Source organism: Vipera berus (genome assembly GCF_964194415.1).
Source record: "Vipera berus genome assembly, chromosome: 9".
In the NCBI taxonomy this organism is placed as follows: Eukaryota; Metazoa; Chordata; class Lepidosauria; order Squamata; family Viperidae; genus Vipera; species Vipera berus.
The window spans coordinates 8,170,235-8,188,425 of NC_138212.1; the positions used below are offsets into that span (position 1 = coordinate 8,170,235).

The 18,191-nt window shown below is 44.2% G+C and overlaps 1 protein-coding gene across 1 annotated transcript in view; it reads left to right on the forward strand.

The window, feature by feature from the left end:
* FXYD1 (FXYD domain containing ion transport regulator 1) overlaps nucleotides 1–12,076 on the forward strand; it is a 28,086-nt gene extending 16,010 nt beyond the window's left edge. Inside the window, exons 4-9 of the mRNA XM_081334475.1 lie at nucleotides 1,751–1,825; nucleotides 2,530–2,566; nucleotides 5,617–5,666; nucleotides 6,490–6,527; nucleotides 6,913–6,937; nucleotides 7,968–12,076. Of these exons, the coding sequence (XP_081190601.1) occupies nucleotides 1,751–1,825; nucleotides 2,530–2,566; nucleotides 5,617–5,666; nucleotides 6,490–6,512 (185 nt within the window). The 3' untranslated portion in view covers nucleotides 6,513–6,527; nucleotides 6,913–6,937; nucleotides 7,968–12,076. The remainder of the gene's footprint in view (nucleotides 1–1,750; nucleotides 1,826–2,529; nucleotides 2,567–5,616; nucleotides 5,667–6,489; nucleotides 6,528–6,912; nucleotides 6,938–7,967) is intronic.
* The last annotated feature ends 6,115 nt before the right edge of the window (nucleotides 12,077–18,191 follow it).

The window sequence follows — 18,191 nt, forward strand, 5'->3', positions numbered from 1 at the left end:
GTCCTTACCACTTTCTACAGAGGGATGATCGAGAGCATCCTGTCACATTGCATTACTGTCTAGTTGGGAAGCATCACTGCTTCAGACAGGAAGGCGGTGCAGAGAGTGGTGAGGACAGCAGAAAAGATTATCGGTAGTTCATTTCTTTCTATCCAGGACATGGCATATAAGCGATTCTTGAGCAAGGTCCGTAGGATTATCAGGGATGCTACATTCTCTTCGCAAGCTGTTTTCCTTGTTATCTTCTGGGAGGAGGGGGCTTCACGGTATTGTAAGCAGAACGTCCAAATTCAGTCACCTTTTATGTCTGTGAATGGGTAGATATATATACTTTCTTTTGAGAGCAGGCAACAGAATTTCATTTTTAATGTGTGCCAGTGTGTGCTCACAGTAAAGAAATGACAATAAAGCTTCTCTTAATCTTAAAATGTAAGGAAATGCCTTTGAATTCTTTTGCCCCTCCCTTCTTGCTTTGGGAAGCTAATAGGGCAACAATGCAGAGGAAAATAAGTGGGGAAAGACATCCACAATAATTTGCTGATTTGGAACTGAAATAGAACACCTCTGGAATCCATTTTTATTTTTTATTTATCCCGCCTTTGTTATTTTATAAATAACTCAAGGCAGAGAACATACCTCATACTCCTTCCTCCTCCTATTTTTCACATGACAACAACCCTGTGAAGTGAGTTGGGCTGAGGGAGAGGGACTGCCCCGAGCTGCCTTTCATGCCTAAAGCGGGACTAGAATTGGCCAAAGTCACCCAACCAGCTTTCATGCTGAAGATAGGACTAGAACGTTCAGTCTCCTGGTGACTGGCCCAAAGTCACCCAGCTTTCATGCCTAAGGCAGGACTAGAACTCACGGTTTCTAGGCCAGCACCTTGACCTTTACACCATGCTGTCTCTCCATTTGTAGACAGTCACAACGTAATAAAACCATGGTAACACATGTGCTCGACTTTGTCTCCATGGTGCTATCTTCCTCTTGTCCCCATCCATGAGAAAGGTGGCTTATGGCATCCTTGACTATTAGACACTAACCAAAGAGAACATTAAGAAGCATAATGTCTGATTGTGGCCTTGAAAAGTCAGAACCCTCTTAAGCACACCGATGTGCTACAAATCCATTGATGGTACCCATTTTGCCCTCCAAATAGATGGAGACCTAAGCCTAAGTGGATTTCCCCCCCCTCCCAAATGGGATTTCCCCATGTATTTTACCAGAAATGTAGATAGAGCTGCCTCAAAAGCAATTGATAAACTACTAATCCAGGGGTCTTCAAACTTGGCAACTTTAAGACTTGTGGACTTCGACTCCCAGAATTCCTCAGCCAGCATGCCTGGCTGAGGAATTCTGGGAGTTGAAGTCCACGAATCATAAAAGGGCCAAGTTTGAAGATCCCTGTGTTAATCCATTGGGCTGGCTGAGGAATTCTGGGAGTTGAAGTCCACAAGTCTTAAAGTTGCCAAGTTTGAAGACCCCTGAACTAATCCATTGGTGATATCCAGTTTGCTCTCTGAATTCGTGGAGAACTAAGCCTAACTCTAAGGCTTAAGGGTTGGGCAACAAAGCAGGCAGGAGAAGGAATCAGTGATGGAGATAAAATAATTTTGTGCTGGTCCAGGGACGGGTGGAGAGCACTCTATCTCTTCAGTGGTTTAAGGCCTATAGAAATAGGGTTTCTTGTTTTATTTCCAAACTACTTTCTATTCCTTGCCTAACAAACCCATTTTTTCCCCCACACCAGATTATTATTCGCTGAGAGTTGGAGGCTTGGTGTTTGCAGTTGTCCTGTTTCTGCTGGGCATCCTCATTATCCTTAGTGAGTAACTACCAACCCATGGTTGCCCAGGAAGAGGGCTTAGTGGGTTGGGGTCAGAACACCCTTGAGCTATACCGAGTGTGTTCATGCATCATGGAAAGCACTGATCTGGTTTGGTTGAGTCTGACTTCTCTCTGGTGTCTGAACCCAACTACTGCACTGTGGGATTCAAGACTTAACGCCTTTCAAATACAATTGTCCAGAATAGCATAGGATCTCCTGCTTGAGCAGAGGGTTGGACTAGAAGACCTCCGAGGTCCCTTCCAAATTTGTTATTCTGCTAGATATCAGACTATGAAGAAGATGATCCCTTCTGTGCAATTCCAGATCCGAGACTTTATGTTATGCTTTTTTTTTCTCTATGTGCTGCAATGGATGCTGATGTTGGATTTGGGAGAGAATGATTCCTACATTACACCAGTGTTTTTCAACCTTGGCAATTTTCAAATATGTGGACTTCAACTCCCAGAATTCATACCCGCTTGGGAATTCTGGGAAATGAAGTCCACACATTTGAAAGTTGCCAAGGTTGAGAAACACTGCATTACACTATAGCAGTGATGGCAAACCTTTTAGAGACCGAGTGCCTCTCCCCATGCTATTCTGTTAAACAGTCCTTCTCACCCAAAAAAAAATAATCCTCATCCGTGTTCAGTTTCTTTTGAGGTCCTGGCTCAACTCTTCTTCCTTTCTTCCTCTCCTAGGCCGGCAGTGTCGCTGCAAGTTTAACCAGCAGCAAAGGTAATAAGCCTCTCCTAAGGTTAATTTAGGGGACGTGGTGGCTCAGTGGGTTAGGATGCTGAGCTTGTCGATCAGAAGGTCGGCAGTTTGGCGGGTCAAATCCCGAGTGCCGTGTAACAGAGTGAATGCCTGTTACTCGTCCCAGCTTCTGCCCACCTAGCAGTTCGAAAGCACGTAAAAATGCAAGTAGAAAAATAGGGACCACTACGGTGGGAAGGTAACAGCGTTCCGTGCGCCTTTGGCATCTAGTCATGCCGGCCACATGACCACGGAGACATCCTCGGACAAGCGCTGGCTCTTCGGCTTTGAAACGGAGATGAGCACCGGCCCCTAGAGTCAGAAACGACTAGCACATGCGCATGTGCGGGGGAACCTTTACCTTTACCTAAGGTTAATTTGGGGAGGGGGGGGAATGTGGAACGGTGGTTATCTGAGTTGTTTTCAATGGACAAAGAGGGACAGTATGAAAAAAGGGGGGGGACAAATAGCGTGATGTAGTTTTGCATGTTTTGCAATGTGGTTCGAATATCTTAATTATTTGGAGACCGTTGAAGTGCCCTGCTCCTTCTTTATTCTCTTTTATTTCCATTTTTTAAAAATCTCCCTGCTGGGGAAGAATCTGGCCAGCACAATGATTCATTCTCTGAATTAGTACATCTGCTGATAATTGCTTTCTTTCTGGGATGTGGGGATTGGAAGCAGGGAGAGACGGGGCATTAGAAGGCTAAGTTGTAAGCATGATGTCGATAATTACTCAATAAATGAGCTTTTAATTTTGACCCTTGTAGAAATATTCAAGTTTTACATGCAAAATGGAGATTTGGAAGCTGTGGGGTGCTAGCAGCTAATAAGAGTTCTGAAAATTGGGAAGGAAAGAACGCCACAGATTGTTTAAAGGCTAAGGACTGATTAATCAACTCCCTAGCTAACTTCAGTTGTCATGTAAACTATTGAATCTACAACAGCCTTCTCGCATCTGGCACCCTTCAGAAGTGCTGGCGCTGTAGTTGCAGATATTCGGAGGGCACGCTTGACGACTCATATTTATGACAGTTGCAGTGTCCTGGGTTCATGTGATTCCCTTTTGCGACTTTCTGACGAGCAAAGTCAATGGGGAAGCCGGATTCACTTAGCAACCATGTTACTAACTTAACAACTATGGTGATTCACTTAACAAATGTGGCAAGAAAGATCATAAAAAGGGGGCAAAACTCACGTAACATATGTCGCACTTAGCAACAGAAATTTTGGGCTTAGTTGTGGTCGAGGACTATCTGTAATCAGTTTCACATCTTCTCCTTTGCCTCCTCACCACTCCTTCCCCCTTGGGAATCCTCCTCACTGGGGAATTATCCTCACTGGGATAATTAGCAAGAAAGCAATTAATCTTTGAATCTCCATTCATTGGAGAAGAAGGGGCTACAAGGAAGTAAGCTTGTACACAGTAAGCAATGCGGCAGCCCCAAGTGTTCTATGCAAACAGTCGGATATATTCCCCATTGTGTCCTGGCTTACTCTCTTGTAATCCCTTCTTCTCCAATCTCTTTACTCTGTTGGGGGGGGGAGGGAGAAAAATAATAGGTCAAGCAGAGGAATATCTGTACTGACTGTAATAGTGATTGTGTGACTTAGGGACAGTGAAGGTTGTAAACACAAGCCTTAGTCATAAAATTATTTTTAGCATTGTCATAACTTTAAATGGTTCCTGAATGAGGCAATTGGTAAATTAGGACTACATGTATTTAATGGGACTTCTTTTTCTGGCAGTACATGGCATGAGTACCAGAATGGGTTGGCCATTTTTACAATTCTCCAGTTGATGTTTCTCTTGTATGAAATGAAGCACACAAACAACATGGTGTTAGGAGGAAGGGAAGGCAAGAATTCCCACTGCAGCGTTTTTACTGATGTGTGCTGCACCCATTTGCGCATTCAGGCTCAGCCAATCTCAATGTATACATGGTTGTACTTTGACAATAAAGGTTCATTCATTCATTCATTCGACCTTATGGCTCAGTGGGTTAGGACGCTGAGCTTGTCGATCAGAAGGTCGGCAGTTTGGCGGGTCGAATCCCGAGTGCCGCGTAACAGAGTGAGCGCCTGTTACTTGTCCCAGCTTCTGCCAACCTAGCAGTTCGAAAGCACATAAAAATGCAAGTAGAAAAATAGGGACCACTACGGTGGGAAGGTAACAGCGTTCCGTGCGCCTTTGGCGTCTAGTCATGCCGGCCACATGACCACGGAGACGTCCTCGGACAAGCGCTGGCTCTTCGGCTTTGAAACGGAGATGAGCACCGGCCCCTAGAGTTGGAAACGACTAGCACACATGTGCGGGGGAACCTTTACCTTTACCTTTTACTATGCTGAATCGTTATTCCTTTTGGATGTCAGCAGGGGGCGCTGTAGCATAGCTTTTATACAGAAAGCTTTCTATCCATGTGCAGTCCTGCAACCACTTATACATGCATAGTGACATCATCCCAGATCCGCCTGCATTGATACTCAGCCGCTCTTTTCAGCCAGAACAATTCCCAGCACGTTGCATTCTGATGATTTATCAAGGCAAGATTTTTTTCAGCCTTACTGTGGGAAAAATGCATGGCACAAAAGAATAGAGCGCAAGACAGGAAAAATAAAGAACTCAGCGTGCCAGTTTCTAATGTTACAAGGTTCTTCTGGGGATTGTTTGCAAGGGGCCAAATTTGATAGCGCAACCGTTTACAACCGGGGTTGTCCAAGCTTGGCAAGATTTGTGGACTTCAACTCCTAGAATTCCTCATGCTGGCTGGGGAATTCTGGGCGTTGAAGTCCACAAGTCTTAAAGTTGCCAAGTTTGGACACCCCTGGTTTTGCAATCAGCTAAAATAGTTCCTCAAAAGGAAAACAAAAAACAAAAATATTGTAAAGATGGGAGCTGCAGAGCTTGAAGGGATTTGGGGTGTACAGAATACAATGCAAGGTAGCCCTCTGAACCTGTTCTGCATGCAAACAGTTTTTCACTGGCAGGTCTGATGATAATTCAAGAGGTGATAGTTTTGTTTTGTCCCCAGGACTGGAGAACCGGATGAAGAGGAAGGAACTCTGCGCAGCTCAATCCGGCGTAAGAGCCAATCTGTGGCCACGTGTACACACACACACACTCAATCCAGCGTAAGAGCCAATCTGTGGCCACGTGTACACACACACACACTCAATCCGGCGTAAGAGCCAATCTGTGGCCACGTGTACACACACACACACTCAATCCGGCGTAAGAGCCAATCTGTGGCCACGTGTACACACACACACACTCAATCCGGCGTAAGAGCCAATCTGTGGCCACGTGTACACACACACACACTCAATCCGGCGTAAGAGCCAATCTGTGGCCACGTGTACACACACAGACACTCAATCCGGCGTAAGAGCCAATCTGTGGCCACGTGTACACACACACACACTCAATCCGGCGTAAGAGCCAATCTGTGGCCACGTACACACACACACACACACACACACACATATGCAAAGAAAGAAAACTGAGCTTGCTTTTATAGCATCATATCCTGGCATTAAGTTTGATAATATGTAAGAAAATCTCTGATCTCTTAGAAGTCCTTGAAAAGGCTGATTAATTTGTGCAGCGTGCAGACTTCAAATTAGGGGTTCCTTTGGGACAGCACAGAACTGGGCAATGACAATTAATGAATCTTCTACAGGATGGTGAAATGGTTGCCTATTTATATACGTTGCCCATTTATATTTGCTGCATCTGTCATTCTGAACCAAGATGGTCTTTAAAGCTGTTTGGGTGTATAATGCCTCAGACACTGGAGGAAACAGATTATCCTAGCTTAAGGTGTGTTTGCTGAAGGAGAGAGAATAAATCGCTTCAGGAAAAGGCCTTTTAAAAACTCAGACTTTTTTTTTTTAATTCCCACTAGGTTTATCCACAAGGATGAGATAGAAGACATAGGAACTGGTGAGTTGCTTGCAGATTAAATGAAAAAAATAACCCTTGTGATCTAACCTCAGTTTGATTTTTGTCTCTCTTGTGGTTTTACCATCCGTTGCCGCCTTCGCGGCTCTGTGCAAAATGCAACATTTAGTTCCCATTTTCTTCTGTGAGACCCAAGTGGTCTTGAAAACAGGATTTGTTTGTGTACATACTACATTGATCTAAAAGGAAAGCTAGCTTTGTTTGGGCTTTCTTTGTTATACTGTAAATAACTCATCTGTTTAAAAAAAAGAGGGGCACCTTGCTTTCTTGATAACATGACATTGGAGGTAGGCAAGACAGGTTCCCCCCCCCCTGTCTAAACTTCCTATTTTGGGGTAGAAGTGATTGGCTTGTCTTTAATTTTCAGGGTTATCTTCTTTTGAGCCTCTGAGGTAAGTGTGCCATTTGATGACCTCAGCAATAATCAAGCAGAAATTAAGCATGCAGTGGAGTTGAAGGTCCAAACCTCAGTTCACACAATCGTGCCATGAAAAACCAGGATCTCACTGCAACTGCTTGATTGTAGCAACAATTCTCATTTCAAAACTGGATGAGGAATTGTACAAAAGGATCCATGTGAGAGGTGAAGAACAGGGCCATGTTCTACAAAGTGGACAACAGGCTCTCAAAGGCCCCATCCGGAGTCACCTTTTTCAGCTGCAAACTGCCAAATTTCAAACTGTGTATGCGCAAACGCGAACCTATCCAAAGTGACATTCAATTTGTTCCACGAAGGTCTCGCTGGGATGTGAAATGGAGGCTCCGATCTATGATCCAGCCAGTGGAGACTGATAAAATAAATAAAAGCAGGCTCAATATGGATTAAAGCACTAAGCTGTGTGTTGTTCCCTGTCTGAAGCAGGTAATTGTCAGCGAGCCAAGATCAAAGCAGTATAGGACCAGGAATTTAAGCTGTATTAAGCAAAAGGACCGGCAGCTGAGCTGTCTGATGTTTTGAATAAATCTGGAAAACAAGTGACTTGAGGATAACTCCAACAGCAAGATGGCATTCATAACCACGATAAATTTATTGTCTGGCTCAGTGGTGGGATTCAAATACCTGAACAACCAGTTCTCTGCATAGATGCAGGACTGGGCCTTTGAGGCCTAGAATGGACTTTTGGAAGTGGCATCCATGCACTTCCGGCAGGCCGTTCTAGGCCTGGGAGACCTTGTCCAGTCCTCCCAGGCCTAGAACAGACTTCCGGAAGCAGTGTGCATTCAGCCAGTTCTCCAAACTCAACAACATTTAGCTACCGGTTCTACCGAACAGGTGCAAACCAGCTGAATCCCACCACTGGTCTGGCTGGAAATGGGGATCTCTTCACAGGTCATTTGGGGACCTGAGCTTCTTCCTTTTTTATTTGAATGTCAACTTTCTCCGACATGCCTCACTTCTTTCCTTTTCTCCCCTTCTCCTAGGTAGCTGCATCCGTCATTCTCCTGGATCTGGAGCACCCCCCTCTTTCGTTCCGCTTGGCCTTGGTCCTCCCAACAAGGCCCCATTGCTTGCCGCAACTCCAGTGAATTCCAGAGCTGGTTGCCTCTGGGGTCATCCCAACCCAAGCAAGCCCCACCAAGGCCTTCCCCTTCTGTTTTGGCTTGCTGCTTGAAGTCCACTGCCTCTCTTGAGAGGGAAGGCAGCCTTCTAACCATTGTCCTTCAACCAAGTTCTAGCGACCACGTGGGATTCTAACTCAGGGGTAGGCAACCTCGGCTCTTTTATGACTCATGGACATAGCTGACTCAGGAATTCTGGGAGTTGAAGTCCATGAGTCATAAAAGAGCCGAGGTTGCCTACCCCTGTTCTAACTCATGAGCTCAGCTCAAGCTGATTTACAGTACAGCCCTGTCTGAGCCCATCTCCTTTAAAAAAGTTCTCCTTGGGCTTCTGGAAATAAAAGTCCCTTGAGTCAAGCTTCCTCTCCTGGTGGCTGCATCCGTGCAGTTCTTTAGAGAAGTGGTTTGCTGTCGCTTGTGGCTCAAGTTTTTCATTCTAGTATATTCTCCTGAGTTTCACAGATGGTTCCTGGCCGTTCAGAACTAACCATGATCGCTACCACGAGATCAGTTTGGGGCTCCCACCAAAGCAATAGTTCTAAAAACAACAAGCAGGGAGAGATCCCGATTCTTTCCTTATCACCAAAGAAAAGCACACGTGAGCTTCACCCGGCATAACGTGCTATTTCATTGGTGTTGTCTATTGTTAATAATAGTGCCATTTGAGATCGCACAGCCAATCTGAATTGTATTCATAGAAGGGGACTTCCCCAAACCGTGCTTTTCCCCTCTGTGTCTTTCCTTAAAATTGTGGATGGATGGATGATGGGCCACTAAGTTAGCACTGACTCTTAGCAACCTTTCTCCAAGACGATCTTTAATTGTAGGATTGATCATAAATGTGCCAGGAAACGGAGGTAGGATTGAAATCAGTGCTCCTTGGCAAGTGTATTTTTTAGCCATAGTTCTATTAGTTCTGAAAACAGGATTTTAGGGCGCACAGTTGGCTTTTAAAAGTAGGAAGGAGAATTTGCCCACTGAGAATGATAAGAGTTTGGTGGTTCTCCCCATTGTGAGAAGGTAGATATTTTTCTTATCAGTTTGTTCTGACCCAACCATCGGACAAAGAGGTGGATGTTATTCTAGCTTACCTATACAAGTATGGGAGAAGACAAGGAGTGGAAATGGAAGGGGAAAGGAATGGAAAGAGCAAATGGGAAAGAAGACGAGGAGGACATTATGATTACCTTCCCAAGAGACCTTGATTATTAGTTTCCAGCCCAGCATGACCAAATGCATTCAATGAATGCCAGGAGAGGGGAGGTCTATAGCAGTTTCTTGACCTTAAACACATGTTTAAGATATGTGGACTTCAACTCCCAGAGTCCACCAGTTAGCATGATGGCTGAGGAATTCTGGGAGTTGAAGTCCATGCATCTTAAAATTGCCAAGGCTGAGAAACATGGGGCTACAGGAATGGGGAAGTAGTACAAGAACTTGGAAGTACAAGAACTTCAGCATTGGACTTACTTAAGAGGCTACCAAGATCTTCAGGAACTGGTGAAGTAGAAGACGCTAGGCCTGAAATAAATTTAATATTCCCTTAGGTCAGCTTGTGAATGGGTAGCCAGCAAAAACAAATCTCTGGATATCCACAGAATCTTTTGAAGCCAGTATTGTCTGCAATCCACCCTCTCAGACCATTAGTTGCTTTTCCCATTTTCTGCTGCTGGAGAGTTGCCCTGCAATCTTCTGCCGATCCTTTCTTGCCGCATGTGATCTCATCAACAGATTCACCCGGCTAATGAGGCCCTAGAGGAGCTTTGCAATGTAACAAGTTGAAAAAGCTTCTTCTTCTTCTTCTTTCTTTTTTTTTGGTGGGGGGAGGGCAGAAATTTGCTGAGGAAGAGCAACTTCCGTCTTTTTTTCCCCCCCTGTGGCCACTTGAGGTCAACAGTGTTTCCCGCTGAGTGGAGATGAAAGGGCTATTTTAAGTCCCTGTGGAGAAAGGAGAAGGGTGGGGATGGGGAGACAGAGGGACGGTGGTCTCTTGGATGATGATAAATAACGCAATCTTCATAGACTGGCAGTGATTTCACAGTTTCCCCAAAGGCTTGTGGTTTTTAAATAGCTGGAACCAGTGACGTAGTCAGAAATCTTCATGTTCTTGGTGGCTGCCAGAAGGGAAGTTTCTAGCATCATCAAATGTGTGATGTCCCATTGGATATACTGCAGAAGGATTATAGCAGGGGGCCTACAAACCCAGCAACTCTAAGACCTGTGGACCTCAACTCCCAGAATTCCTCAACCAGCCATAATGGCTGAGGAATTCTGGGAGTTGAAGTCCACAAGTCTTAAAAGTGCCAAGTTTGAAGACCCCTGGATTATAGGGACTTTGTCTTGTTAGAAATAAGCAGCATTCTTAAGGAAAATTAACTGCTGCAAGGGTCAGCTTGAGGGTGGAAAGAATGGGACCTTCGCTTTGGGGTGGGGTGGGGTCTCTGTTCCTGCCTCTTTTCAGCCATGAATTTGGTCCTGCTGGCTAAGAATTATTACATTTGGAAGGCCAACCAAACTGGAGCCATCACACTGGGGGAGGTTGATGGATGCTGCCCACGCACGCATTTGTGTGTTGCGTGTGTGGGGAATCCAATCTGGCCCATGAAGGCCCCACCTTGATTATGGTACCCAGGCAGGTATTTGCTTCCTGTCTTCTGAAACGGTGACACCTCCTCTGACTTTAGTGGGTGGAGCTTCAGAGAAAGGGTGGAGTTTCAAAGAGCCCCTAGCCCTGATATCACTGATACCAAGGGTACCTGTAGGACAGGGCTCTTCAAACATGGCCCTTTTATGACTTGTGGACTTCAACTCCCAGAATTCCTCAGCCAGGCATGCTGGCTGAGGAATTCTGGGAGTTGAAGTCCACAAGTCATAAAAGGGCCAGGTTTGAAGACCCCTGATATTAAGTCTTGGATCAGTGTTTCTCAACCTTGGCTGCTTGAGGATGCGTAGACTTCAACTCCCAGAATTACCTGGCTGGGGAATTCTGGGAGTTGAAGTCCACACATCTCCAAGTGGCCGAGGTTGAGAAACTCTGTCGCAGATTTTCCCCATGGTCAGTTTGGCTTCTCTCCAGCAGAGGGTGGCACCAACTAACATTCACCTTGCAAAATCCAGCCTGCTCAAGACTTGTCTATATATATAACCATGTCTGACTATAACCATGTCTGCTGAAGTCCTGCTACTTCCATTAATATCTTCCATGCAAAAAAACTTTTCTTCAATCCAGCCTCATGGTTTATATGTTTATACAGTTAATCCTTGCAGCAAGTGCCTTTTGTAAGCTGAAGATGCTATGTAGCAGACTGATTTTGATCCTGTAGGAGTGCCCAAACACAGGTGCACAAACAGGGAATCTAGGTAGCTGGGCATAGGCACCTCATCAGTCCTGTTTCTTTTCTGGGAGTAGATCCCAGTTCTTTTTTCCTCATTAAAAGATCAGTGACGTAAGGGGAAGTGTGTGTTAGTGTGTTGATGTTTAACGTCTGCATTCGTTCATGGTTTTCTTCCAAGTTTTGCAGGTCATTTAAATGTGAAATCTGGGGTTCTCCTTTGCATGGAAAAAAAAGGCATGCTTAGGAGGAATCTTTCTAGAGTTCACTGTCCTCCTAACCAATTAAAGGTGTTTCCTAATGTCACTTTTTTCCCACGCTTGCAGTGTTATGACTAAACTCTTAGCCTTGTGGGCAGTTGCTACATTAAGAACAAAATGCTTTGGAAGGTCAAAGATCAACAAAAATGGTCAAATGGATCTAATCAAAAAACATGGAAAATGTGTGCAACCCCATAATAAATAAGACTTTTTAACGGGAAAAGGCGTCGGGATCTATTGAAGGAGCAGAAGATATTAGAAACGACTTTGTTGTTATGCAGTCTGCTGTGTCATGCTTTCTAACTGCCCTTTTCAATCAATGGATTAATTTTCTTTCACTCTGAACTCTCCCTTATACAAATGTGGAGCATTAAAATCAGTGAAGAAAGAATGTTTGTGATATTCTTCATTATCTGGGGCCTTTCCTTATGAGATGACATGGAGAATGAAGAGGTATTTTACAGTTTGTGGAGCACTTGGTGTTAAAAATCTTCCATTTGGGTGATATTTCTGTTTTAAAAGAGTAGATCATGTTTCATTTGTTAAATCCAGTCCAAAGCTGCTTTTGTTCTGTACCAGCCTACTACCGGCCCTGCAGATAAGGCACGGACAACCCCTTTTACAAGAAGGCAAGAGGCTGGAACTAAGCCTGCCAAATTTATGGACACAAAAGCAAACAGAGCAAAAACGACACGAACCATGAAACAGGAGCTATTCAAACGGTTGCCTTCAGCAAACCAGCCCTCCCACGCATTCCCCTTTTAAACAGTTCAGGGCGTGGCTTCTCTCTGCCTCCTTCTGAGGTACCCCATTGCCTTCCTCTGTTTACTCCTGATTGACTGCCTCCTGCATCGGGCGTCCTTGAACAGGGTCAGCTGTGGGTCATCTTCATCCACGCTGTCAGGCTCACACAGCTGGGTCTGCGTCGTAACCAGGTGGGAGGGGCCTGGCTGAGGGCTCTCATCAGCAAGCTCTCCAACCCCCTCAGCAACCTCTCCAACACCCCCCTCCTCCTCCTCTGAATCATCCGACCCAAATGCCGAACCCACAGGCTGACCCTGAATCACAACAGCTTTCAGAAAAATAACCACAAGCACATTAATCATAGAGTAAATATTATAACATCCATGTAAAGCTACAACATCAGAATTAAAACTGGTTAGAGTCTGGCAATTTAAATTGCCAAAGAAATTGGAGAAATATTTGATGAATACTTTTAATATGAAATATAAATATGAAATGCTCCCCAGAGAGGATTCACCCAATGAATGTCTTAATATACTAGACTGCACTGTTTCTCAACATCAGCAACTTTAAGATGTATGGACTTGTAATGCCCAGAATTACCCAGCCACATGTTGGCTTGGGGATTCTCGGAGACGGAGTCCAAACATTTTAACTTTTCCAAACCTTTGAATGTGGCTGTAACTTTTACTTCCCATTTGAAATTTGGAATTGCTTTTTGAATCTCATTCCAAACTGGTTTGTTTAAGAAATACTGTAAGAGAGGCCTTTTTTTTCCCTGTTCACTGCTGTATTTCAGATAAGGTGCAAGGCTCACTTTTCAAACACCAATAGAAAATGTAGGCAGCTCAAGGTTAACTCACAGCCCATAGAATAACAGGGTTGGTAAACACCTTGGGGGTCTTCTAGTCCAGGGGTCCCCAATCCCAGGTCTGTGGACCGGTACTGGGCTGCAGCATGCCAGGAACTGGGCTGCAGAAACAAGCAAAGCCCCATCTGTGGGGTACAGGCAGCACACAAAGAGACACCCCCTCTGGTCTGTGAAAAAACCTCTCTCCATGTAACCAGTCCCTGGTGCCCCAAAGATTGGGGACCTCTGTTCTCATCCAACCTGAACTGTTGGCTTTTTGGTGTTTGCTGAATTTGCTGATTGGGGAATTCTGGGAGTTGAGGTCCAGGCATTTTAAAGTTGCCAAGGTAGAGAAACACTGCTCTAGAGGTTTCATTACCAGGCTAGGTAACATAAGCAGTGTAAGGGTCAGTGGTGTCTGTAATAAAACATTAGAGCCTTGGTGGAGCAGTGGGCTAATGCCTCCTTAAGTAACACCAGCTGCCTGCAATTACTGCAGGTTCGAGTCCCACCAGGCTCAAGGTTGACTCAGCCTTCCATCCTTCCGAGGTAGGTAAAATGAGGACCCAGATTGTTGGGGGCAATTAAGCTGACTTTGTAATAATGCCGCTTGGGGGGGGATGAAAGCCCTAATAAGCAGGCATATACATAGAATGAAGGCTACTGCTAAGCTTGTAAGCCGCCCTGAGTCTTCGGAGAAGGGCGGGATATAAATGGAATTAAAATAAATAAAATAAATAAATTAAATTAGCAGGAAAACTATCGAGCGCAACAAACACCAAGAACTATTCTCAAATTGTAGCCATCCTGATGTAGGTATACCAAATTCTCTCCTTGGCATCTTCACACCTGAGATCATGTGGTGGAGAAGACCACACTGCAAAGATCTCAATTCGCCAATAAATTCCACAATCCTGTGGTAGCAGATTTGCACACAGCTTAATTATCCCTGCAGTTCACACTATTTATTATAATAATCTGTGAGTTATTTTAAGCCAATTCCCTCATCATCATTGGCTGGCCTTCTTGGAGCAGTTCCTGAAAGGACAAATAAGCTTGGGCTATGTATCACAAAGCAGGAGGATATTTTAAATCTCTCTTGCTCAGTATGAAATCTCAGAAGTTAAAAGATATTAAAATCAGGCATAATGAAATGTTTCTGAATGTGCTTTCAAGCTATCCGCTGAATGCTTATCTTTAGACAGATGTTTGGCTTCTGATGGTGGTTCGTACCTCTGAAGAAAAATCTTCATTGTGTGAAGATTGCTTAAAAAATAATTATTTGGATTTATATCATCTGGTTTACTAAAAAGATACTTCAAAGTAGTGGTGGGATTCAGCCAGTTTGCACCAGTTGTTGCCCAGGCCCAGAACGGACTTCCGGAAGCGGCATCCATGCCGCAAACCGGTTATTCACATATTTGAATCCCACCACTGCTTCAAAGTATTTACAACCCCCTAAAAACTGAATTCTTATTTGCATCGCCGATGGAGTATTTCTCTTAAAGGCATATACACTAATGTTTTTGGCAATCCAAACTGTTTTTTTTTCTTTTTTCAAATGTTGCCCTGTGCTTCTTGCACATAGCCTCCGAGGACTGAGGCATTGCGTAGCTCCCTAAAGTTTTAAATAAATCGTCCTTTGGGGTTACTCGTTCAGCCTCCTTGAGCTGTACCATGAAACCTCTGGTTCAAATGGAAACATTGCGAAGATGTCACAAGGGGAAACAGAATGCCATTTTGTGTGCCCGAAGTCCTGTGTGCTGGGACTGCCAACCTTGGATGTTGACTTCCAGCCATGTTATCTCTTGGCAGCCAAACAACAGGGCTGGGTGGAGTGGAATCAGAGGGTGATGAAATGCAAAAAAAAGATGGAAGGAGATTGTACTGTGGAAAGCTGAAGAGAGAGTTTGGCAGGAGTCCTTCAGTACTGCATTTGTCATCGACGTTGACATAAACCAATCAGATTGCCAGTTTGGTTTAGTGGTTAAGGCACCAGGCTAGAAAGCCAGGACCATGAGTTCAAGTCTTGCCTTAGTCATGAAAGGCAGCTGGTGACCTTGGGCCAGTCACTCTCTCTCAGCCCAACTCACCTCACAGAGCTGTTGTTGTGGGGAAAATAGAAGGAGGAAGGCATGTTTGCCTCCTTAAATTATGTGTAAAAATAATAAAGGCGGGATTTAAATAAATACACAAATAAAATAAATATCCATCCCAAGGACAAAAAGGAAGCTTCCCCATCACAGTTTCCATTGTTTAGAAGACATAATTCAGTTAAGGTAACCTCCAACTGGGTTATTTTATTTCCCCTGAGTTCATTCCCCCCCCCCACTGATAACATGACGACAACCTTACTTGAAAGATAACCTCTGTTCCCTGATTCAAAACAAGTTATTGGAGTGACTTTCAGCCAGTTGTTCTCTTTTAAGGCCCAACTGGCATGGAAATAAAAATGAACGGAGATGATTTCCCCTTGTCATTTATGGGGACATCAACCGCTGAAAATGAAAAGCAGAATATAATGCAATAATAGAGGGTCCTGTAAATTTGAGGTTACTCCTGAGAGATAAATGATTTGCACTGTTCTTGTTTGTCCCTTCTACTTTTGAGTTGGGACTGTTGGAAAACAATGCCCATCACCCCCAACCCCTGTGACTAATGAATGATGGAGCCTGTAGTCCCATCCCCCTGGAGAAGACTGGGGTGGAGAAGAAAGGCTGCATAGGCCAATGTTTCTCAACCTTGGCAATTTCAAAATGTGTGGACTTCAACTCCCATGGCTATCTGGGGAATTCTGGGAGCTGAAGTCCACCCGTCTTAAAGTGGCCAAGTTTGAGGACCCCTGGGTTATTGGAGTTAGAGGGCTCCGCTATTTTTGGTCCACTCCTTGTGTTTAGCTCTTCACGTACATTGGCCCTAACTCCAGATTTTCAGCAGTGGGAGGAAAAGTGATGGGCGTGATGGCAGAAATCAAGCATGGCGAGGATATATGCAGGTATCAAAAAAGTCAAGATGGCAGCTACAATGGTGTCATCAACCACCCACTTGCAGATATTGAAAGGCTTTGATTGATTGGTTTCAGCGCCATTTTTACTCTTCCGGCATCATTTCCCTCCACCTGACCGAAAACGTTCTCAAACTGCAGAATCTCAGTCCCAGTTCAAAAAAATCTGCAGGATATCCTCCAGCATAAAATGAATAATTTTTTCAGGGATTAGCATTGGACACAAAATACAGGTAATCCTCGACTTACGGCCACAAATGAGCCTAAAATTTATGTTGCTCAGTGAAAAATTTGTGAAGTGAGACTTGCCCTATTTTACGACCTTTCTCGCCACAATTATTAAGTGAACCACTGCCGTTGTTAAATGAGTCACATGGTTGTTAAATGAATCTGGCTTCCCCCATGGACTTTCCTTGTCAGAAAGTCATAAAAGGGGATCAGATGACCCTGGGAAAAAGAGAGAAGCAACCTAGAAATAAGGAGAAACTTCCTGACAGTTAGAACAATTAATCAGTGGGACAACCTGCCTCCAGAAGCTGTGAATGCTCCAACACTGGAGGTTTTTAAGAAAAGACTGGACAGCCATTTGTCTGAAATGATATAGGGTTTCCTGCCTGAGCAGGGGTTGGACTAGATGACCTCCAAGGTCCCTTCCAACTTTATTATTATTATTGCTATTGTTATTTTGTTGTTGTTGTTAGTTGCAAAGTCATGTCCGACCCATCGTGACCCTATGGACAACGTTCCTCCAGGCCTTCCTGTCCTCTACCATCTTCTGGAGTCCATTTAAGCTCACGCCTACCGCTTCTGTGACTCCATCCAGCCACCTCGTTCTCTGTCGTCCCCTTCTTCTCTTGCCCTCAATCTTTCCCAACATTAGGCTCTTCTCCAGTGAGTCCTTCCTTCTCATTAGGTGGCCAAAGTATTTGAGTTTCAACTTCAGGATCTGGCTTTCTAAAGAGCAGTCAGGGTTGATCTCCTCTAGGACTGACTGGTTTGAACGCCTTGCAGTCCGAGGGACTCACAGGAGTCTTCTCCAGCACCATAGTTCAAAGGCCTCAATTCTTCGGCGCTCAGCCTTTTTTATGGTCCAACTTTCACAGCCATACATTGCAACTGGAAAGACCATAGTCTTGACTATATGCACTTTTGTTGGCAGGGTGATGTCTCTGATTATTATTATTATTATTATTATTATTATTATTATTATTATTATTATTATTATTATGTTGTCAAGCATCTGAATGTAAATCCCCTGACCATGGGGATGCTGCAATGGTCATAAGTGTGAAACATAGTGATAAGTCATTTTTTTCAATGCTGTTGTAACTTTGAAAGGTCACTAAGTGAATGGTTGTAAGTCAACGACTACCTGTAAATATACCTTCTATTTTAAATAATTACATTTTAATTTTTACGTCACAGGACTGCTCCAACTTTGCAGTAGAGTAATTGGGGGTAATAATCTCCCCTGGCCCATACTTTGGGAATTCCTGAAATTAGATTAACCTTGGTACGGTACCTAGTGATCAGGGCAAATATGGTAGTTTCAGAACCAGCAATTATGTTTAATAGTTACTCTCAGGGATGTGGATAATGGACATTGTTTTCAAGCAGGTTTGAAAGCATCCCAGGTTAAGGAAGACTAACCGAGTAAATGTGCTTCAATATAGAACAGTGGCTCCCAACGGGGGTGCGAGACAATATACCAGGGGGGGGCGAAGCCTTGAGTTTTCAAAATTATAGTGTACTGTATATGCATAATTCATTGCCATTATTTCAAACTTTTGTAAGGGGTGCAAGAATATATCAGGAGCGTTCTAGGTATGCGGGGTATAGAAAAGGTTGGGAGCCGCTGATATAGAAGAATGTTTTTCAACCTGGACAACTTTAAGA